The 17,041-nt window shown below is 44.2% G+C and overlaps 1 protein-coding gene across 3 annotated transcripts in view; it reads right to left on the bottom strand.

The window, feature by feature from the left end:
• ASMTL (acetylserotonin O-methyltransferase like) overlaps window positions 1-13,424 on the bottom strand; it is a 47,208-nt gene extending 33,784 nt beyond the window's left edge. Inside the window, exons 1-5 of one of the 3 annotated variants that reach the window (XM_075915796.2) lie at window positions 13,251-13,424; window positions 10,253-10,384; window positions 6,769-6,816; window positions 5,271-5,335; window positions 2,796-2,857 (exon numbers count right to left, since the gene is read on the bottom strand). In XM_075915796.2, the coding sequence (XP_075771911.2) occupies window positions 2,796-2,857; window positions 5,271-5,335; window positions 6,769-6,816; window positions 10,253-10,384; window positions 13,251-13,343 (400 nt within the window). In that variant the 5' untranslated portion in view covers window positions 13,344-13,424. Of the gene's footprint in view, window positions 1-2,795; window positions 2,858-5,270; window positions 5,336-5,574; window positions 5,619-6,768; window positions 6,817-10,252; window positions 10,385-13,250 lie in introns of those variants that run through there. The other 2 variants (XM_075915795.2, XM_075915800.2) reach the window with 2 other exon arrangements.
• Window positions 13,425-17,041: the final 3,617 nt, after the last annotated feature.

Genomic DNA, 17,041 nt, shown 5'->3' with positions numbered 1-17,041 from the left:
GTACCGGCCCCGGGCATGTGGTGCTTGCGGGGGAGGGGCCCGCACCCCCGAGCACGCAGCTATGGGGGGCCCGCCCCCCGGGTGTGCATGTGTCCCCGCCCTCTGGCTCCTGGCAGGCAAACGGCCACGCCCCCTGGCACCCGGCAGCCTCTAAAGGTTGGGGACCACTGTGCTAAAGGATCTTCAGCATACTACTACCCTACATATACTGGTAACAAACCAGTCTGCACTCAATGATAGAGCATCACGTCTCCTTCCCCCTTTCTACCAAACCAAGGACAATATTCTCCTCTTATCTGCACTGCAGATCACTCGTTAACATTCTGACAGCAGTGGAAGTTTCCTGGCAAAATATGCTAGAGAACTGCAGTATAGAACAGAAATAAGAGTTTGATTCAAATATTACAGTATGAGTGATGGAAAAAAATCCACATCTCATGAAAATGTATTGATTCAACTAGATAGTTAAAAAACACTCAAAATCAATAACGCAAAGATATTGTCAATTTATCTTCAATAGCTTATAAGATGACAACGTAGTCATTCAGGAACACAATACTCAGTAATAGGCTTTTTAATAATCTGTCAACTGAAAAATAGTGCATGCCAGAAGCTGTTCTGTTAGTTGCAGTATTCTGGGGAATATTTTTATTTATCTAATGCGGCTTTGGCTCCCCTCAAACAAAAATGGAATCCGTTGTCACACTGTCAATAGTATTGGATCACTCCTGTTTACTTGTTTGTAAAACTCAAAAGAGTCAATAAGTATTTTTTTTTTAAATACTGTTTATCTGAACCCCTTGACAACTTTCTGACAACTGCATATGCCCGTTTTTCACATGAGTTGTAGGAGATCTACATACAAAGAGAAAGAAGAGGAAGAGGTTTGCACAAGTTTCAGATAATTGATACTTCTGGGCATTCCCTGAGTGAAATCTTAACTTGACTGAAGTCCGAGTTTTGCCATCAAGTTCCATGGGGCTGGGATTTTATACCATGTGTAGAACTGCTGTTATACCACCATCCTCATGAACCAGAGTGCTATTGTGCTGGTTCTACAGACACAGAATAAAGACAGTTCCTCCCTTAAAGACTTTACAGTGTAAGGACAACAGAAGAGACAACAGGTGGCCCAGTGGGGGATTACAAGAAAATAATGAGACCATACCAGTCAGCATAATTTGATGAAGAGATCTATTAGTCAGAAATCAACTCATTTGATTGAATCATCTATGAAATAACATAAGAACATAAGAAAAGCCATACTGGGTCAGACCATCTAGCCCAGTATCCTGTCTACCAACAATAGCCAATACCAGATGCCCCAGAGGGAGAGAACACAACAGGTTATCCTCACGTGATCCCTCTCCTGTGTAAGGATCCGTATATTATAATGGACTCCATTTTGTTATGCTGGACTCCATCTTGTTCCAAACAACTCCATCTTGGATTGTGCCGTGCATTGGAAAACCAGCTCCATCCGGTTTTTCCCGCCAAAGCGGAAATTACCTCAGGGGTGCACTACACTGCACACAGCATGGGACATTTTGCACATGGCACAGAGACAGTGCACTCAGCCCCCTTGCTGCTTTTCCCACCTAAGGAACTTTAAAAGGACTGTCAGTCTGAGGGGTGGGGCTCCTCCTGAACAACCTTGCTGCTTGATTCTTCAGTCCTTGGTCTGCTGCTGCTTCTTGCCTGTCCTGCTGTCACTTCGTGGCAGAGGCTCAAGTGAGGCCTACCATCTGGCTGCAGGATAGAAGCTGCCCGAGGGAGAGGAATCTCTACAGGCAGCAGGGGAATAGCGAGGACAAGGTGTGAACTGGGAATCAGCTGATTTCCAGCTCGCACCCAGTCCCAGATGCTGCAACTCTGCTTTTTAAACGTATTAAAAGAGGCCTTCCAGGTCTTAATACATTTAAAAAAAAAAAAAAAAAATCAGAAGCACAGTGGGGGGTACCCAGTATAAGCCAGGAACCAAGTGGCCCAGCTTGTGTTGGGTTCCCCCTGCTGCACATGAGCCTTTTAAATGTACTAAGAGTCCTTAGACTCTTAATACATTTAAGAGGCAGAGTTAGCTCCTCGGGCTCTCCTGCTTTTTGGCTTATTGATTAGTCAATGGAAAATCCATCAACTAGTTGATTAGTTAATTAATCTGTATTTAACATCCCTATCTTGAACTCAGGCCAGCACTGTTAAAAGTTAATGAACAAGCCATTATTTTACCCAACAGCATTTTTAGAACTGCTATTAACAATGGAAAAGTAATTTTCTAGAAATCCATTCTCTCCACCACATAGATACTAAAACTAAGAAGGACTCACACATGTGATAGTTTTCATCATACTTGAACAGTAATAGCCCCTTCATTCTCACCAGGATAAAGCCCCACCAAAAAGTGACTATGAATCAGATTGAGCCCCCTCTCCCTCCCTGATCCAATGTTCACTGAAGTGAGCACAGAGGTACTTTCATTGGTTATTACATCAGGTGCTCTTGGAGTAGTCCCCTATTTCAATGTTACACCACTGCAATATCTAAGCACCTATCAGCAGTGCATTAGGAGATATGACTAACATTTGTAACATGTGGCCCATTCTTTTCTCATCCTTTATATATAGCATTGTGTTTTGTTTGTAGGACAGTTTATCTAATTATAGAGAATTCAGTGTGGGACAGGATGACAGATTTTGTATTAATCTCCATTTTCATAATTATAATAGAATTAGATAACAGATGTCTGTAAGAATGTACTATTTGGTCACATAGCTATCTGTACAGTTTTCTACAATTACCTTTACTGCTACAGTGAACAATGGCCACTCCCGTAAAGACACTGTGTTCCTTTCCACTTAACCTATAAGCACAAAATGAAACGTTACTACAAAAGTTTTACTACTTTCTTCTTAATGAATGCACACTGCATTACTATTTCAGAGGTTTGCAAACTGTTCCACACATAAGCCACAGGATACCACTGAAAAAATACCAGCTCTGGCTCATATCCTTGTACACCAGATACTGCGTTTTGATTTTTCTTTCAGAAAAGTTAAGCACTAAAAGACAAAATAATGCAGGAGGAATGGTACACTTTCAGTACTTCAGGTCTCCACAATATTAACATGTCCTGACTGTTCAGTGTCCTAAAATTTGTTCATTTTTATGGAGGTAAAATTAGAGGGATTTATTTTATTATTTTGCAGCTCCAGGGGACAACTGAAAATATATCGCACATCCATGCTTGTTTTAAACATTTTGGAATGACTGAGTAACGTAACATAAGACAAGTTTATATTAATTCTGACACAAATATTTTTGTAAGTTTAAGTGCAAGAGAGTATTTTCTGGAAGTCACCAAACGTATAATTTCAAGCAAAATTACGTACCAAACGAGGAGATCCTTTCCAGTCAGTCAATCTCCTTCATGAGTTTGGCAGTATATGTTTGGTGTCCTGATAATGTCACATTCCGTTCTTACTCATTCACTCTAACGAACCATTCTGTTTTATGGCTTCACCAAACATAGAAACCTAATTCATCAGCACAAAATCTAACTTAGAGCCACAAAACCGATTTCAGAAAGCCATATGCTGTCCAATAAATTTTTCCTAAATTAGTTTGTCTCTATCAACTCATATTCAATAAGTCTTTTGGTACTGGCAGTTTGCCACACAATAGAAGAATGATCAGCAGACTTTTCCACATATTCTTTAACAAAGGCATCATTTTATTTAAAAATTGTAAAACAGCAGCCTTGAGGAAATATGGCCACGTAACCTCCTACTTACTGGTCCCACCCAAATAACCCAGAACTGTACTCCTTTCATGCAAGTATGTCATAGTTTATGAATTATTACCTGATGTCTTATCTTGATATTTGCCTGATACCTAAAGCTTTCATCTGACAAAACTGGCACACATTTGTTTATGATATTTTTCTACTACATTACATAAATGTTTGTTGGCATGGTCTCAGAACTGCAAACCTTTAAAGGAAAAAAAGTAGGTGACTGAGTTGCCCTTGGAAGGCAAACATGATTCCTGTAGATTGATACACAATCTTGTTTCCTCCTTCAACCCACAGGACAGGGTAACAGGCTTAACAGACTTGCAGCTTTAGGGTATATCAACGTAGCAGAACTAAAGTCAAATAAAGCTATGCAACTCAAGCTACGCAATTGACGTAGCTTAAGTCAAAAATAGCTTAATTTGGCTTTTGGCGCTGTCTACACAGCAGGAAGTGGAAGGAAGAACACACTTCCTTCAATTTCCCTTACTCCTCTTGAAATGAGGATTACCAGGAATTGGAGTAAGAAGTCCTCCACTTTGACAATTTCAAAATAAAGACTTGTGGCGTAGATACGTACTGTTATTTCAGGATAATGTCAGTTTATGACAGACATTATTCCAAAATAACACTGTTGTTTAGACATACCCTTTGAGATCAAGTGACAAGGCAATCAATTCAAGTGTCTTAGCCTGGTAACAGACCACAGTACTGTATAACTGGCACTTATTAAAAATGATGAGCTATAGAAAAAAAGAAAGCTCACATACATTAAGGAATGGAAAGAGTCTGAAACATGGGGAAGTGAGTATCATTAAACTCAAATGGATTAACTACATTCAAAGGAGAGAAACTGAAGCCTGCGGTGATTTAAGGACCCCAATCTATGACAGGGGAATAAGGTAGGATAGTAAACCAAGGCCAAAACTTTGCTATTGGTTACACAAATGTAAATTCAGAGTACTTCTATCAAAAACATTGCTTGTGTAAAGGAGAGGACAATATGGTTACAAACAAAGGAATTCCTCATTAGTTTTCTCCTACCACACACATCAGGCACAACACATCTCAGGAGAGGCAAAGGACGTCTACCAAATGCCTGTGCTGTTGAAATTTATTATGAAGTCAGTAATAAAACAATTGCAATCCCAATGCCATAGATGTTATCCAAATGATACTAATGCAAAATTATGATTGTGACTTTGCAAGGACACAAGTCAGGAAATTCAAAGCAACAGGTTCAAAACACACCATACTTCACATCCCTTGTACACATTAGTAATTTGTAATATTTATTTATAATCTTGTATTATTTCACTGTCTAAGAGTACCAATCATGGACCAAGCCCCCACTGTGCTAAACACTGTACAAACATCTGTGTGTGAGTGTTATAGAATTCCGCAGTTCCAGTTACTGCAGTAAATATTGCCTCTATGTAGAGTTGCCCAATTACGTAAGTTAATCTTATTTACAACTACAAACCTTGATAACATCTTATATGCATCTTGTTTATCAACTGGTTTCTCCAGAATGTGTTTCCCCAAAGTCTGAAATGGAAAGAGAAAAATATCCCTAATATGCTGAATTTGAAATCTTTTGCACAGGCTTTTCAAATCATTCCATTCAATATCAGTCTATTGAAAAAGTACTGTGTTAAGTATCATATAATGATTCTGATCTCCTCCGTAAAGCTTTGAGACCCATGGATAAAAAGCACTAAATGAGAGATAGATAGTATTAAAAACCTTGGAGACATGAGCCTTCTATTTATTAAGACAGCACATACCATCAGTGTAAGTGTCCCCTCCACTCTGAGGCTGCCAGAAGGATCTGCAAAGGTGAGTGGCTAATTCAGTATATCATAATTCATTCATTCAGTGGGGCTATGTCTACACTGCAGCGTTTTTGCACAAAAACGGCTGATTTTGCACAAAAACTCAGGGCATCCACACAACAAGCACAGTTTTGCACAAGAAAAAGTACAATAGATCGTCAGAAGACAGGGCTTTTTGCGCAAGAGTTAGTCCTCTTTCTACAAGGAATAAGCCTTTTTGCGCAAGAGCTTGTGCGCAAAAAAGGTGTGTGTGGATGGACAACAGGGGTTTCTTATGCAAGAAACCCCTATTGGAAAAAGCACAGGTGCTATAATTGCCATTGCCATTCTGTTAATCAGCTTTCTTGCACAAGAGCATCTAAGACAGTGTGGATGCTCTCTTGCGCAAAAGCACATGGCAGTGTGGACACACTCTTGCGCAAGTACTTTTTAACGAAAGATCTCTTCCGCAAAAAGTTCTTGTGCAAGGAGCCTACAGTGTAGACATAGCCCTCAAGTGCTATTTTTATTGGCTGTTAAAAATGTCTTAAACGGAATTGCTTAAGTAATGCACCTTTCCTGAAACTAACAGCTGTCAAATGAGTGTCTTATAACGTATTAAGAGATCCCAATACGGATTATGGAGTAGGTCTTAGAAAAAAGGCAAGGAGGGAAACCCTGTCATTTGAGACATTTCAAACCAGCCTGCAAAAACATATTGTAGTAGGGACAATTCTTCATAGATAGGAGAATGGACTAGATCAGAGTTTCTCAACTTTTTTTTTTTAAATAAAGTACCCCCTTTAAAAAGGAAAATGTACCTCCAGTTCTCAGACACTTTTTTCCTACTGCAGCAACACATTTGTTTAAACAACTTAATCATAGGTGGGCAAGCAATGACATTTTTGGGTATAAAAAAGTACAAAAATAATAAAATGCTGTAAAACTTAAAAAAAAAATCAGTTCTCCAAATTTCAGTTGTGTTGATGTAAGCCCCCTCCACCCTGACTTCTCTCAAGTACCACTAAGAGTAGTCGTACCACTGGTTGAAAAACACTGGACTAGATGTCTTTTCTATCTTTAAATGTCTATGAAGTTACATCCCCAGAGTTAAGACACTGGTCAGATATGATTCAAGCTACTGCTAAAGTGCATAAGAAATCTTACCACAATAGTGTCTGCTCCTATAACAATATCTGGAGTTCTAAAATGTTTCTGGAAAGATGAGAAGACAAAAAAGTAAAACACAAAGAAAAAATCAAGATTATTCAACCAAAAACACTGTAGCTTTACCATTCAAAAAGGTACTAATCCAAATTTATGTAAGAGGGAGGTGAAATTTATGCATCCTTAACAGAATTGTGACCAGTTACCACAATGAAAAAACAGAGAAAGCAAGGATTATGGGTAAAATAACTGAAGGTATTGTTTTCACCTGCAAAACTTATATTGGTGATGAAGTGCAGCCAGGAAATAATTAACTCCATTCTCCAAGCACAAGCTGTGTTTCAAGGCTGCTAGTTACAAAACAAATAATTTAGAACAATTTTTGTTAAAAGCCAAGAATATTGGCTATGGAAATCATTGGGACAGATTAAACATAAGTCCCACAATGACATTTTAGAGAGTTACTATTTAAAGGCACATGGCTCCTTAAGTTAAGTGTAATTACATACTCCTCAAACACCTGAATTTAAACACATCCAGCCATTAACAGAAGTTCTAAGGTTTGGTTTTATAGAATTCTCTCAGCCTTTTCCTTCCTCCCCCCCTCCCTGCTCTCAAACAGCATACTCTTTTTTTGTTCGAGTGTTTTTGCATGCCTACATTTAATTTGAATGATTTCAGATGCTAAACCTATAGTTTCTCATGTTACAAAGCAGCACAGTTAGGACTTAAAATTATTCGTTGTTTGTGATGGAATAAACTGTTGATATACACTTACTGCTTCTTAAGGCAGATTCTTCTCTATTCATGAAAACACTCTAGACTTAATATACCTGTATTAGGATAACAAACAAATGGTTTGGTAGCACTTTATAGACTAACACGTTTTGTTAGTCTATAAAGTGCTACCAGACCATTTGTTGTTTAAGTTTATCCTGTACAGACTAACTCAGCTACCCCCTGAAGCTTCATAATATATTAGGTAAGAGTTAATATAGCAAAGGAACTCCATTGTCAACTAGTGTAAGATGTGATACAATAGAAAATGACAGCGCTACCAAATGAGTTTTAAACTGTATGCTACATCCATATGCTACTTAACTAAATCCTATATAGACAAGTATTCAAAATCCTTATGGATGAACTTAAGAAAAATATGAAGTACCATGAAAAATTAATTCTATTCAACACTTAAAATCTGCTATATTCTTGTTATTAAAGAAGTGAATTTCAAATCATATCATCATATTCTGAAAAAGAAAGTGACAAATAGATATTATTTGTGTAACCATTTGCATATGAAATAATTCAATATTTGTTCTGGCAGTCTCATTTGGCAATTGCACTGATGTGACAGAATACGTGAATTGATCACCAAAGACGATTAGTCCCTATTACCTCCCTTCTAGAGGAAAGTTATTAAGGAAATGTTTGCAGGTCCATACCAGCAGAAAAAAAGGATAAGTTGGGGGTTTTTTTTGTTAACGTAATCAGTTGGGCTTCAAACTTGGTTGTGGCAGAGCACATTAGGCAGAAGGCTAATATCTATACTAATGCCAATACATCTACAGTAAAAACTGTTATCTGGCACTCCTGGGGATTAGGTCATTCCTGTTTTCTAAAAATTCTGAGTGGCAGGGGTGAGGGGGGCAGGAGACATGTGGGGCCTACGAAGGGGGCAGGAGCAGTGCAGGGGCTGGGATGTGGCATGCTGGGGGGGGGGCCATGAGCCACCAAGAAGGGGGGAGAAGGAGAGAAAGGAAGGATGCAGCCTGGTGGGAAGGGGGGGGGGCGTAGAAGCCAGGGGTGGAGATGGCAGGGGGGAGGGGGCTGACCTGGGGATGGGGGCAGGAGGCACAGGCTTCCAGGGCAGCCACAAGCCACAGGGGTGCTGGAAGCAGAGGGGGGCTGGACCTGCCAGGGAGAAGGCCAGGAGCGCACTGGGGGGAAGGGGAGCCACGCGCAGGAAGGGGGGAGGCCACCTGGCCACGAGCCACAGGGGAGCTGGGATGCAGCCTGGAGTCAGGCAGCTGGAGCAGCCGTTTGCCCCTCCCCCAGGTACCTGTTGCACGCACGTCAGGCAGGGGCAGGGAGGTGCTTTGAGGAGCGGCCCAGCTTAAAGTGCCAGTTGCCTTCGCCCGCCCCCCCCCCCCCCCCCCACCCACACACACACTTTTAATGAGTTTTTTCCCCAGCTCCAAAATGTGCTGGTTTCTAAAGTTTTCCGGCTAGTTAAGTGCCGGATAGCACAGATTTTACTGTATCATTGGATTTCAACAACTTTGATCACAAAGCTGTCGGCCTGACTATGGTACTAGTGAAGAAGCAGACCAAGGCCAAGTCTAAACTGACACTTTACAGCACTGTAACTTTCTGGGTCAGGGGTGTGAAAAAACACTCTCCCCCCCCCCCCCAAGTGCAGCAAGTTACAGCACTATTAAATGCTAATGTGAACCAGACTACAACTACTCCCAGCACTGTAGCTACTTCCCTTGCATAGGTGGTTTACATGGAGCACTGGGAGAGTTTGCTCCCAGCACTTGTGCCATGGCCACATTTTCAGTCTGAAGCACTGCCACAGCTGTGCTTTAAACTATTAAGTTATCTTAGCTCATTGTTTTCAGAAAGAGGTTAGAGGACTTTGTGCTCAGCAGCTATTTTATTTTTGGTTTTATTTATGAAGACCCACACTCCTCACTTCAGTGAGGCTTCTTGTTCAGTCAATAGTTGAAGCCACTCAGACTGCAAGGCATTATGAGTTACTCTGTCATTAGCATGCCAACGACAGTTCTGTATCTCCTCATAGGATCTAAATGGAATTGCATCTCTGAATGCCTGGAAATCCTGTACAAAGTCTAACTATCTCAGACTCAATTGGGATAGGTAGCTTTTGGCAGTACTTGGTGGTTATACCTCAATTTAGAGCATCTGTTTGCTGTTGGAGCTGTTTGTAACCACTGTTTTGCCTTCCATAAACTGTAGACACTGGAGTTGCTTTTAGCAAATCTAGTCCATCTCAACAAGTAGTTGCCACAACAGTAATTTAGGATCTAAGAGCTTAACCATTTAAACAGCTATCAGCTTATCCATTATAGTTAAACTCTTCACTGGTACATGGCAGCTGGCTCCCTGGGAGTATGGCTAGCAGTTGGGAGCCAGGGCATCTAACCGGCTCTGGCTGCCAAACCCACTCCCAGGGAGCAGGCTGCAGCCCCATGCTGCAGGCAGGAGCCGGCTTATACTGCACTTACAGTGCATGTAACTGTTAAAAAATCCTAACAGCACACAGTCACTTTTTAAAATCTTTTTTAAATCCCTAATAGGGATATGGGGGGGGGGGGAGGGAGAAATGTGGCTGTTTACTTAAAGAATTCAAAGATATCTATATACTTACTACTGTACAAATGTATATAACAGTAATAATAGTCAAACCGCCATACCCCACAAATACAAGATTTGACTATGAAATAGCTATTAGACTCACTATATGCATTCTATTTGCCACTTCAAGGGCCTTCTGCTTTGCTGTTTCTATCGCATATTCATAAGGGGCGGCAAAAGATGACTTCTCAAGTGTTTCTTTAAACCAGGATGGAACTACCTCAAATCGGAGACCCTGTAATATACAAAGGAAAGGTAATATTGTGAGCATGATCAGATGTTTTGAAAAGAACCTGTAAAAAAATATTAAGTGGATTTTGCTCTTTTATTACTATAATTTTTAGGTCTCATTTCCTGTATTGTGTAATTTATATTTATTCATGCAAATAGTAAATTAGAATAGAAAGGAAGCTAATCTAGATTTTTTTTAAAATTAGCCTACTAAAAAATGCCAGGTGTCCTCACGAGAAAAAAAATAAAGATAAATATTAGTAACATATAAACAAACTGCAGAACTACAAGTCTATTGCAAACATTACAATCTAGTGCAAACATTTCAAAATTTAATCATTCCATCAGCAGCATGCAATCAACATTAACAGAAGACCAAAGCTAAATTCCCATTGTGTGCATTTCATCTGAAAAGGAAGAACCCTGTTACATGGAGTTGTTTTGAATTTACTCTTCATTTGCATACATCTCAAGTCAAATGCAAAAAAAAAAAAAAAAATACACAGAAAACAAAATTTGAAGACTTTGAATACTTATTTTACTCTTATTGGTTATGCACTTAACCTAACCACAAATGCATGATGACTCTCCCCTTCAGGGTTGTCTGTAACATTTATCATTGTTGAATCCTGTGGTTCTAGGTAAATTAAAGCTATATGGTGAAATCTTTGGTGGATATATTGGCATTTACTTGGGCTATAAAACAACACAACATTTAACTGAAACACATCCATCAAATGTATGCTTAGATACAAACATTCAAATGTAGCTAGAAATATACATATTAGTTTTGTGATAGCAACCTGTCTAGTTTTCTGGATCCCCCTCAATTCCTGCCTCAAAACTACACATTCAATCTTGTTTCACCAGTGATTGCCTGTCTCCGCATTTTAAATTGCAGAGCAGCAGCGGGGTTTGGTCTCAGAACTAGCACAAGCCAGAACTGAGCCGGGCTGTCTGCCCAACCACCACCAACCCCTGTCCACGGGTGGTCCCAGCAGGGAGTTGAGACCCCTGCAGACAGGGGCTGCTTCCAGAGCAGTCTGGGCTTGCTATGGGCAGGCAGCAAGGGAGCAGTGGAATGCGAGTAGTCAACTCAACTACTGGATAAGCCTAGGCCTGTGGTCACCAACCAGTCGATCGCAATCAACTGGTCGATTGTGGGGGCACTGCCAGTTGACCACAAGGCAGTGTTCCCAGCCTCTCCTTGCTCCCCCCTGTCCCCAACAAGGAGCCCACACTGGCACGACAGCCTCCCACAAAAATGGAGCTAGCTCTGGCTTCCTGCAGGGGAAGGGGACCGGGGCGGGGGAGTCCTCTGGCTTTGTGCCAAATCCAGCTTCTCCCTCTCCTCCCCATGCTGCAGGAAGGAAGGCAGGCAGCACTGGGAAGGAAGGGAAGACAAGGAAGCACATGGTCTTCCCATGCCAACAACAGCGCATGTGCTTTCTTGTCTTCCCTTCTTTTCCCCTGCTCTGTGGACGTGAGAGGGAGGGGTTTTAAGATGGCAGTGCAGGATCCGGAGTGGCTGGATTTCTTAAAGACACCACATGTGTGCTTCTTCCAGTGCTCCCTGCAGCTCCTGCCCCAGAGGTCATTGTCCCTGGAGAGTCCCAAGCACTGGACGAACTGTTCCTACCCCCTCTCCTGACCAAACCCTCCCCCCACAGCACCCTGGTCCCTCTTCCCTAGTCCAATCTCCCCCCCCCCCACCCCAGCAGCCTGGAACTGCCCCCCTGGCCAGACACCCACCAGCACTTTGCCCCTTCCTCCTGGCCCGACACCTACTCCCAGCTTGCTCTTGTTCCTTACTTTCTACCCAGATTCCATACCCATCCCTATCCCACTCAGTGGCAGCCCTGACTTAAATGCTAGATCCCTCATTTTTGGCCCTACCTCAAGAGCGTAGTGGGGCCTACAAAATCCACTAACCCAGGAACCCCAGAGGAATTTCTGGCCTGAGACCTTGAGCCTTAGTCTTACTCATTTCCCTGGCACTCCAGCCCAATGGGAAGGGGTTATGTATCAGCAGGGTAGCCCTATTAGTCTGAATCTGCAAAAGTGACAAGGAGTCCTATGGCACCTTATAGACTAACAGATTTATTGGAGCATAAGCTTTCATGGACAAAGACCCACATGCATTGGACGAAGTGGGTCTTTGCCCACACAAGCTTATGCTCTAATAAATCTGTTAGTCTATAAAGTGCCATAGGACACCTTGTTGCTTTTGCAGGGGAATGAGGTGTCTCAGCTGGGACATCAGTGAGGCTTGGGGGTTTTTTTTGTATCTCACTTGTGGATTACCTGACTGATTTTTCTGTGGTCAGTGGCCCCGACCAAAACCAGGTTCCCCGCCTCTCCCATAAATAATGGCAATGCTGAAACATTGGGTGGGGCATGTATGTTCTGATCGTTACATTACCTATCAACCCACAAGCACAGGTGCTGACCCTTGAAAAATGTGGAAACAGCAACAGGAAAAGGAGGGAGGGGGGGGAGGAGAGAGAAGGGTCACTTGGCAAACTGTGAAGCCTCACTCTTGGGCGCGCACAGAGGAGCTGGGCTGCTGCAGGGCCACTTTCAGCGACAGGCGCAGGGAGCAAGGCAAACGGAGAGAGGGCCGCCTTGCAAGAGCCTTGGCCGGGTGCGTCTCCCCCGCAAGACGACAAGAGGGCCTGGCCAGCTGCTGTGCAGGCTGCCGCCGGCCTCTCCAAGCTGCACCTCTGGCACCTCCCGGGATCCTGGCGCCTCGGGGGCAGCAGCGGCTCCAGCCCCGGTTTGCAAGCGCCGTGCGGGCAGCTCCTGTCTCTGAGCGAGCTCAGCGCCCGCAGCCCCCCTCCGGCCTGGCAGCGAGCGGGCCCCGCACTCACCGCGTTGCTGAGGATCTCCTGGCGGCGCGGGGAGGCGCTGGCCAGCACCACCCTCTTGCTCACCAGCTTCCCGATCACCGGGTTCAGCGCCATGGCCGCAGCGACGGGGAAGCGGCGCCCGGAGTCCGCCACGCCCGGCTAGGGGGCGAGGCGCGGCGCGGCTTTATAGCGGCGCCGCCCGCGGGGAGGAGCCGGGTGCTCGGCGGGGGGAGGCGCCGCGCGCTGCTGCTGCTGCTGCTGCTGCAGGGCAGCCAGGCCCTGGCGAGCTCCCGGCGGGGGGTGGGGACAGAGACGACTCTCTGCAGGGGCAAAATGCCAACGCAGTGTAGCTGGCGGGCCGGGCTGGAAAGTTGCATCTAGGGGTGGAGAGCGCAGGAGAATTCATCCTGAAGTTTGCAGCTCCCCCCGGCAGCGCTTAAAATCATGGTTCAGGCCAAGGGCAGGGGTGGGCAATCATGTTTGACGGGGAGGGGCACTGCAGAATTTTTTGAAGTGGCCCCAGGTGTCCTAGAAGGAAGGGGTGGGGCCAGGATTCTGCAGTGCTTCCCCACCCTTTGTCCCCCTCTCCCCAGCTGTTGCGAACTGCTGGTGGTTCCCTCTAGGTGCCCATACCGCTGTCTGTGGGAGGAGACTTTGTATATTTCCCTGCTCCCAGGCTCTGATTGTCCTGGGGATGGGAAACCCCTGAAATCTAGGTAAAAGAATCAATGGACACAAATCAGATATTAGGAATGGCAACATACAAAAACCTGTAGGGGAACACTTCAATCTCCCTGACACACAATTGCAGGTCTAAAGGTAGCCATCCTGCAGCGAAAAAACTTCAGGACCAGACTTCAAAGAGAAACTGCTGAGCTACAGTTCATCTTCAAGTTTGACACAATCAACTCTGGATTAAACAAAGACTGTGAATGGCTCGCTAACTACAAAAGCAGCTTCTGCTCTCTTGAATTCACACTTCCATATCAGCTACTAGAAGTGAGCCTCATCCTCCCTGATTGGATCCACCTCGTCATCTCCAGCCTGATTCTGGCCTGCATATTTATACCTGCATCTGGAAATTTCCACTACATGCATCTGACGAAGTGGATCTTTGCCCAGGAAAGCTTAGGCTCCAACACTTCAGTTAGTCTATAAGGTGCCACAGGACTCTTCGCTGCTTGTGAAATCTCCCGCTCCCGGTCCTCACCATGCTTAGAATCACCCACCAGGGTTGACTCTAGGCTCTGTGTGCTCCCTGGTCCCTAGGTCCTGATTGATCTGGGGTTAGGGGAGAGGCAGGGCCTCCACAAGCCACATCAACCCTAAGCAGCAGTTCTGCAGAAAAGGATCTGGGGATTACAGTGGCTGAGAAGCTGTATATGAGTCAACAGTGTGCCCTTGTAGCCAAGTGCGCTAATGGCATTTTAGGTGCATTAGAAGGAGCACTGCCAGCAAATCCAGAGAAGTGATTATTCCCCTTTATTTGGCTCTGGCGAGGCCACATTTGGAGTATTGTGTCCAATTCTGGGCTCCCCCCACTATAGAAAATATGTGGACACGTTGGAGAGGGTCCAGCGGAGGGTGACCAAAATGATAAGGGGGCTGGAGCGCATCACCTATGAGGAGAGACTGAGGGTGTGTCTAGACTACATGCCTCCTTCGACGGAGGCATGTAGATTAGCCAGATCGGAAGAGGGAAATGAAGCCGCGATTAAAATAATCGCGGCTTCATTTAAATTTAAATGGCTGCCCCGATCTGCCGATCAGCTGTTTGTCGGCAGATCGGGAGAGTCTGGACGCGATGCCCCGACAAAGAAGCCTTTCTTCATCGACACAGGTAAGCCTCGTGAAACCAGGTTTACCTGTGTCGATGAAGAAAGGCTTCTTTGTCGGGGCATCGCGTCCAGACTCTCCCGATCTGCCGACAAACAGCTGATCGGCAGATCGGGGCAGCCATTTAAATTTAAATGAAGCCGCGATTATTTTAATCGCGGCTTCATTTCCCTCTTCCGATCTGGCTAATCTACATGCCTCCGTCGAAGGAGGCATGTAGTCTAGACACACCCTGAGGGATTTGGGCTTATTTAGTCTGCAGAAGAGAAGAGTAAGGGGGGGGATTTGATAGCAGCTTTCAACTGCCCCAAGGGAGGTTCCACAGAGGGTGGAGAGAGGCTGTTCTCAGTAGTGATGGATGGCAGAACAAGGAGCAGTGGTCTCAAGTTATGGTGGGGGAGGTCTAGGTTGGATATTAGAAAAAGCTATTCACTAGGAGGGTGGTGAAGCACTGGAATGGGTTACCTAGGGAGGTGGTGGAATCTCCATCCCTAGAGGTGTTTAAGTCTGGGCTTGACAAAGCTCTGGCTGGGTTGATTTAGTTGGGATTAGTCCTGCCTTGAACAGGGGGCTGGACTTGATGACCTCCTGAGATCTCTTCCAGCTCTATGGTTCTATTAACCCGTTTGGCAGGCCTGCAGAGGCTCTTTTGTCCACCCCCTGGTCAAGAGCCTCGTTGGCAAATCGTGGGATTAAAAGAAACCATGTATAGTGGGGTGCTTTCCGGTTTCTGAACCCGTAGATGCACTAACCTCACATTTTTGACCTTTGAAGCAAAGAGGGCACAATAATATTATTATTTTATTACTATGTTTTATTAATGAATGTTGTTATTTATTAGTGAGTGTTTTGATTCCAGTTGCTGAGGCTTTCAGAAAAATGCCAAATCACACATGACTTTTGATGAAATTCTGAATTGACAGCAATATTGAGGGCTGGTCTTATTACAAATGTAAGTAAAACTACAATGCTCAAGACAGAAGCTTAATTACGATGATGGAAGAAGCTCTCCTGTCATGTCAGCTTAGGTGTATCTTCACTAAAGTGCTACTTTAGCTTTTTAAGTGTAGACTTATCCTGAGTCCCATGAGGTGATACATGGCAGTAAGGGACTAGCTCGGGGTGAGCAATAATTTTTGATGGGGGGCACTCCAAGAATTTAGTAAGGGGTCATGACATTAATATTCTGTGATATTACTGGAGGAGGCATGGGGGCTGGGATGGAGATAGGGTGCAGAAGGAAGCTTGGGTTTGGAGTAGGGCAGGGACAATACAGGAAGGAGTTTGTGTGAAGGAGGGGGTTGTGACCTGGGGTAAAGTATTGGGGTGCAGAAGGTGATGTAGTGTCTGGGAGGGAGTATGGGTGTGGGAAAGGATTCTGACCTGGAGGACAGGTGAGGAGGGGTCCAGGACTTGGGGTGGGGGTGGGGTTGTGACCTGGAGCAGGGATATAGTAGGGGGTGCAGAGTTATGTTTGAGAAAGGACAATGAATGCCGTTAGAAAATATTAGTGTTTGACTTTAAAACTGCCTTTAACTCAAATCTTAAACAAAACAAAACATCAAAAACAACAATTAAAAGAAAAATCCTAGAGAGTACTGAAATTTAAAAAGGAAAAAAAATGCCCATATTCACTGCAATCAGGCCCGTACGCAGGAATTTCTGTGGGGGGTGTATGCTTTTTTTGTAAACGTGGACCGCAAGAGTGTGAATGCATGCCCCATGATTCTCCAAGTAAGCTGGGAAATCAGCCCCAGCCTTCCCTGGGCTCGTCAGAGCATGGGGGTGGGAATCTCAGGCAGCGTGCGGCTCCTGCCTTCTCCTGACCAGCCGGAGCATGCTTATTTGAGAGGTCATGGGGGGTGCTTTTGCATTCTTAGTTTCTCCCCTGCATTCGGGCTTGGCAATGATTATTAGATTACTAAAAGCAATGTGAGTAATGGATTCCCCATTCTCTCTGTCAAATTCCACAGAAA

The sequence above is a fragment of the Pelodiscus sinensis genome, chromosome 1 (genome assembly GCF_052426305.1).
Source record: "Pelodiscus sinensis isolate ZL-2025 chromosome 1, ASM5242630v1, whole genome shotgun sequence".
NCBI classification, from domain to species: domain Eukaryota; kingdom Metazoa; phylum Chordata; order Testudines; family Trionychidae; genus Pelodiscus; species Pelodiscus sinensis.
This window is presented reverse-complemented; position numbering and strand designations above follow the sequence as displayed.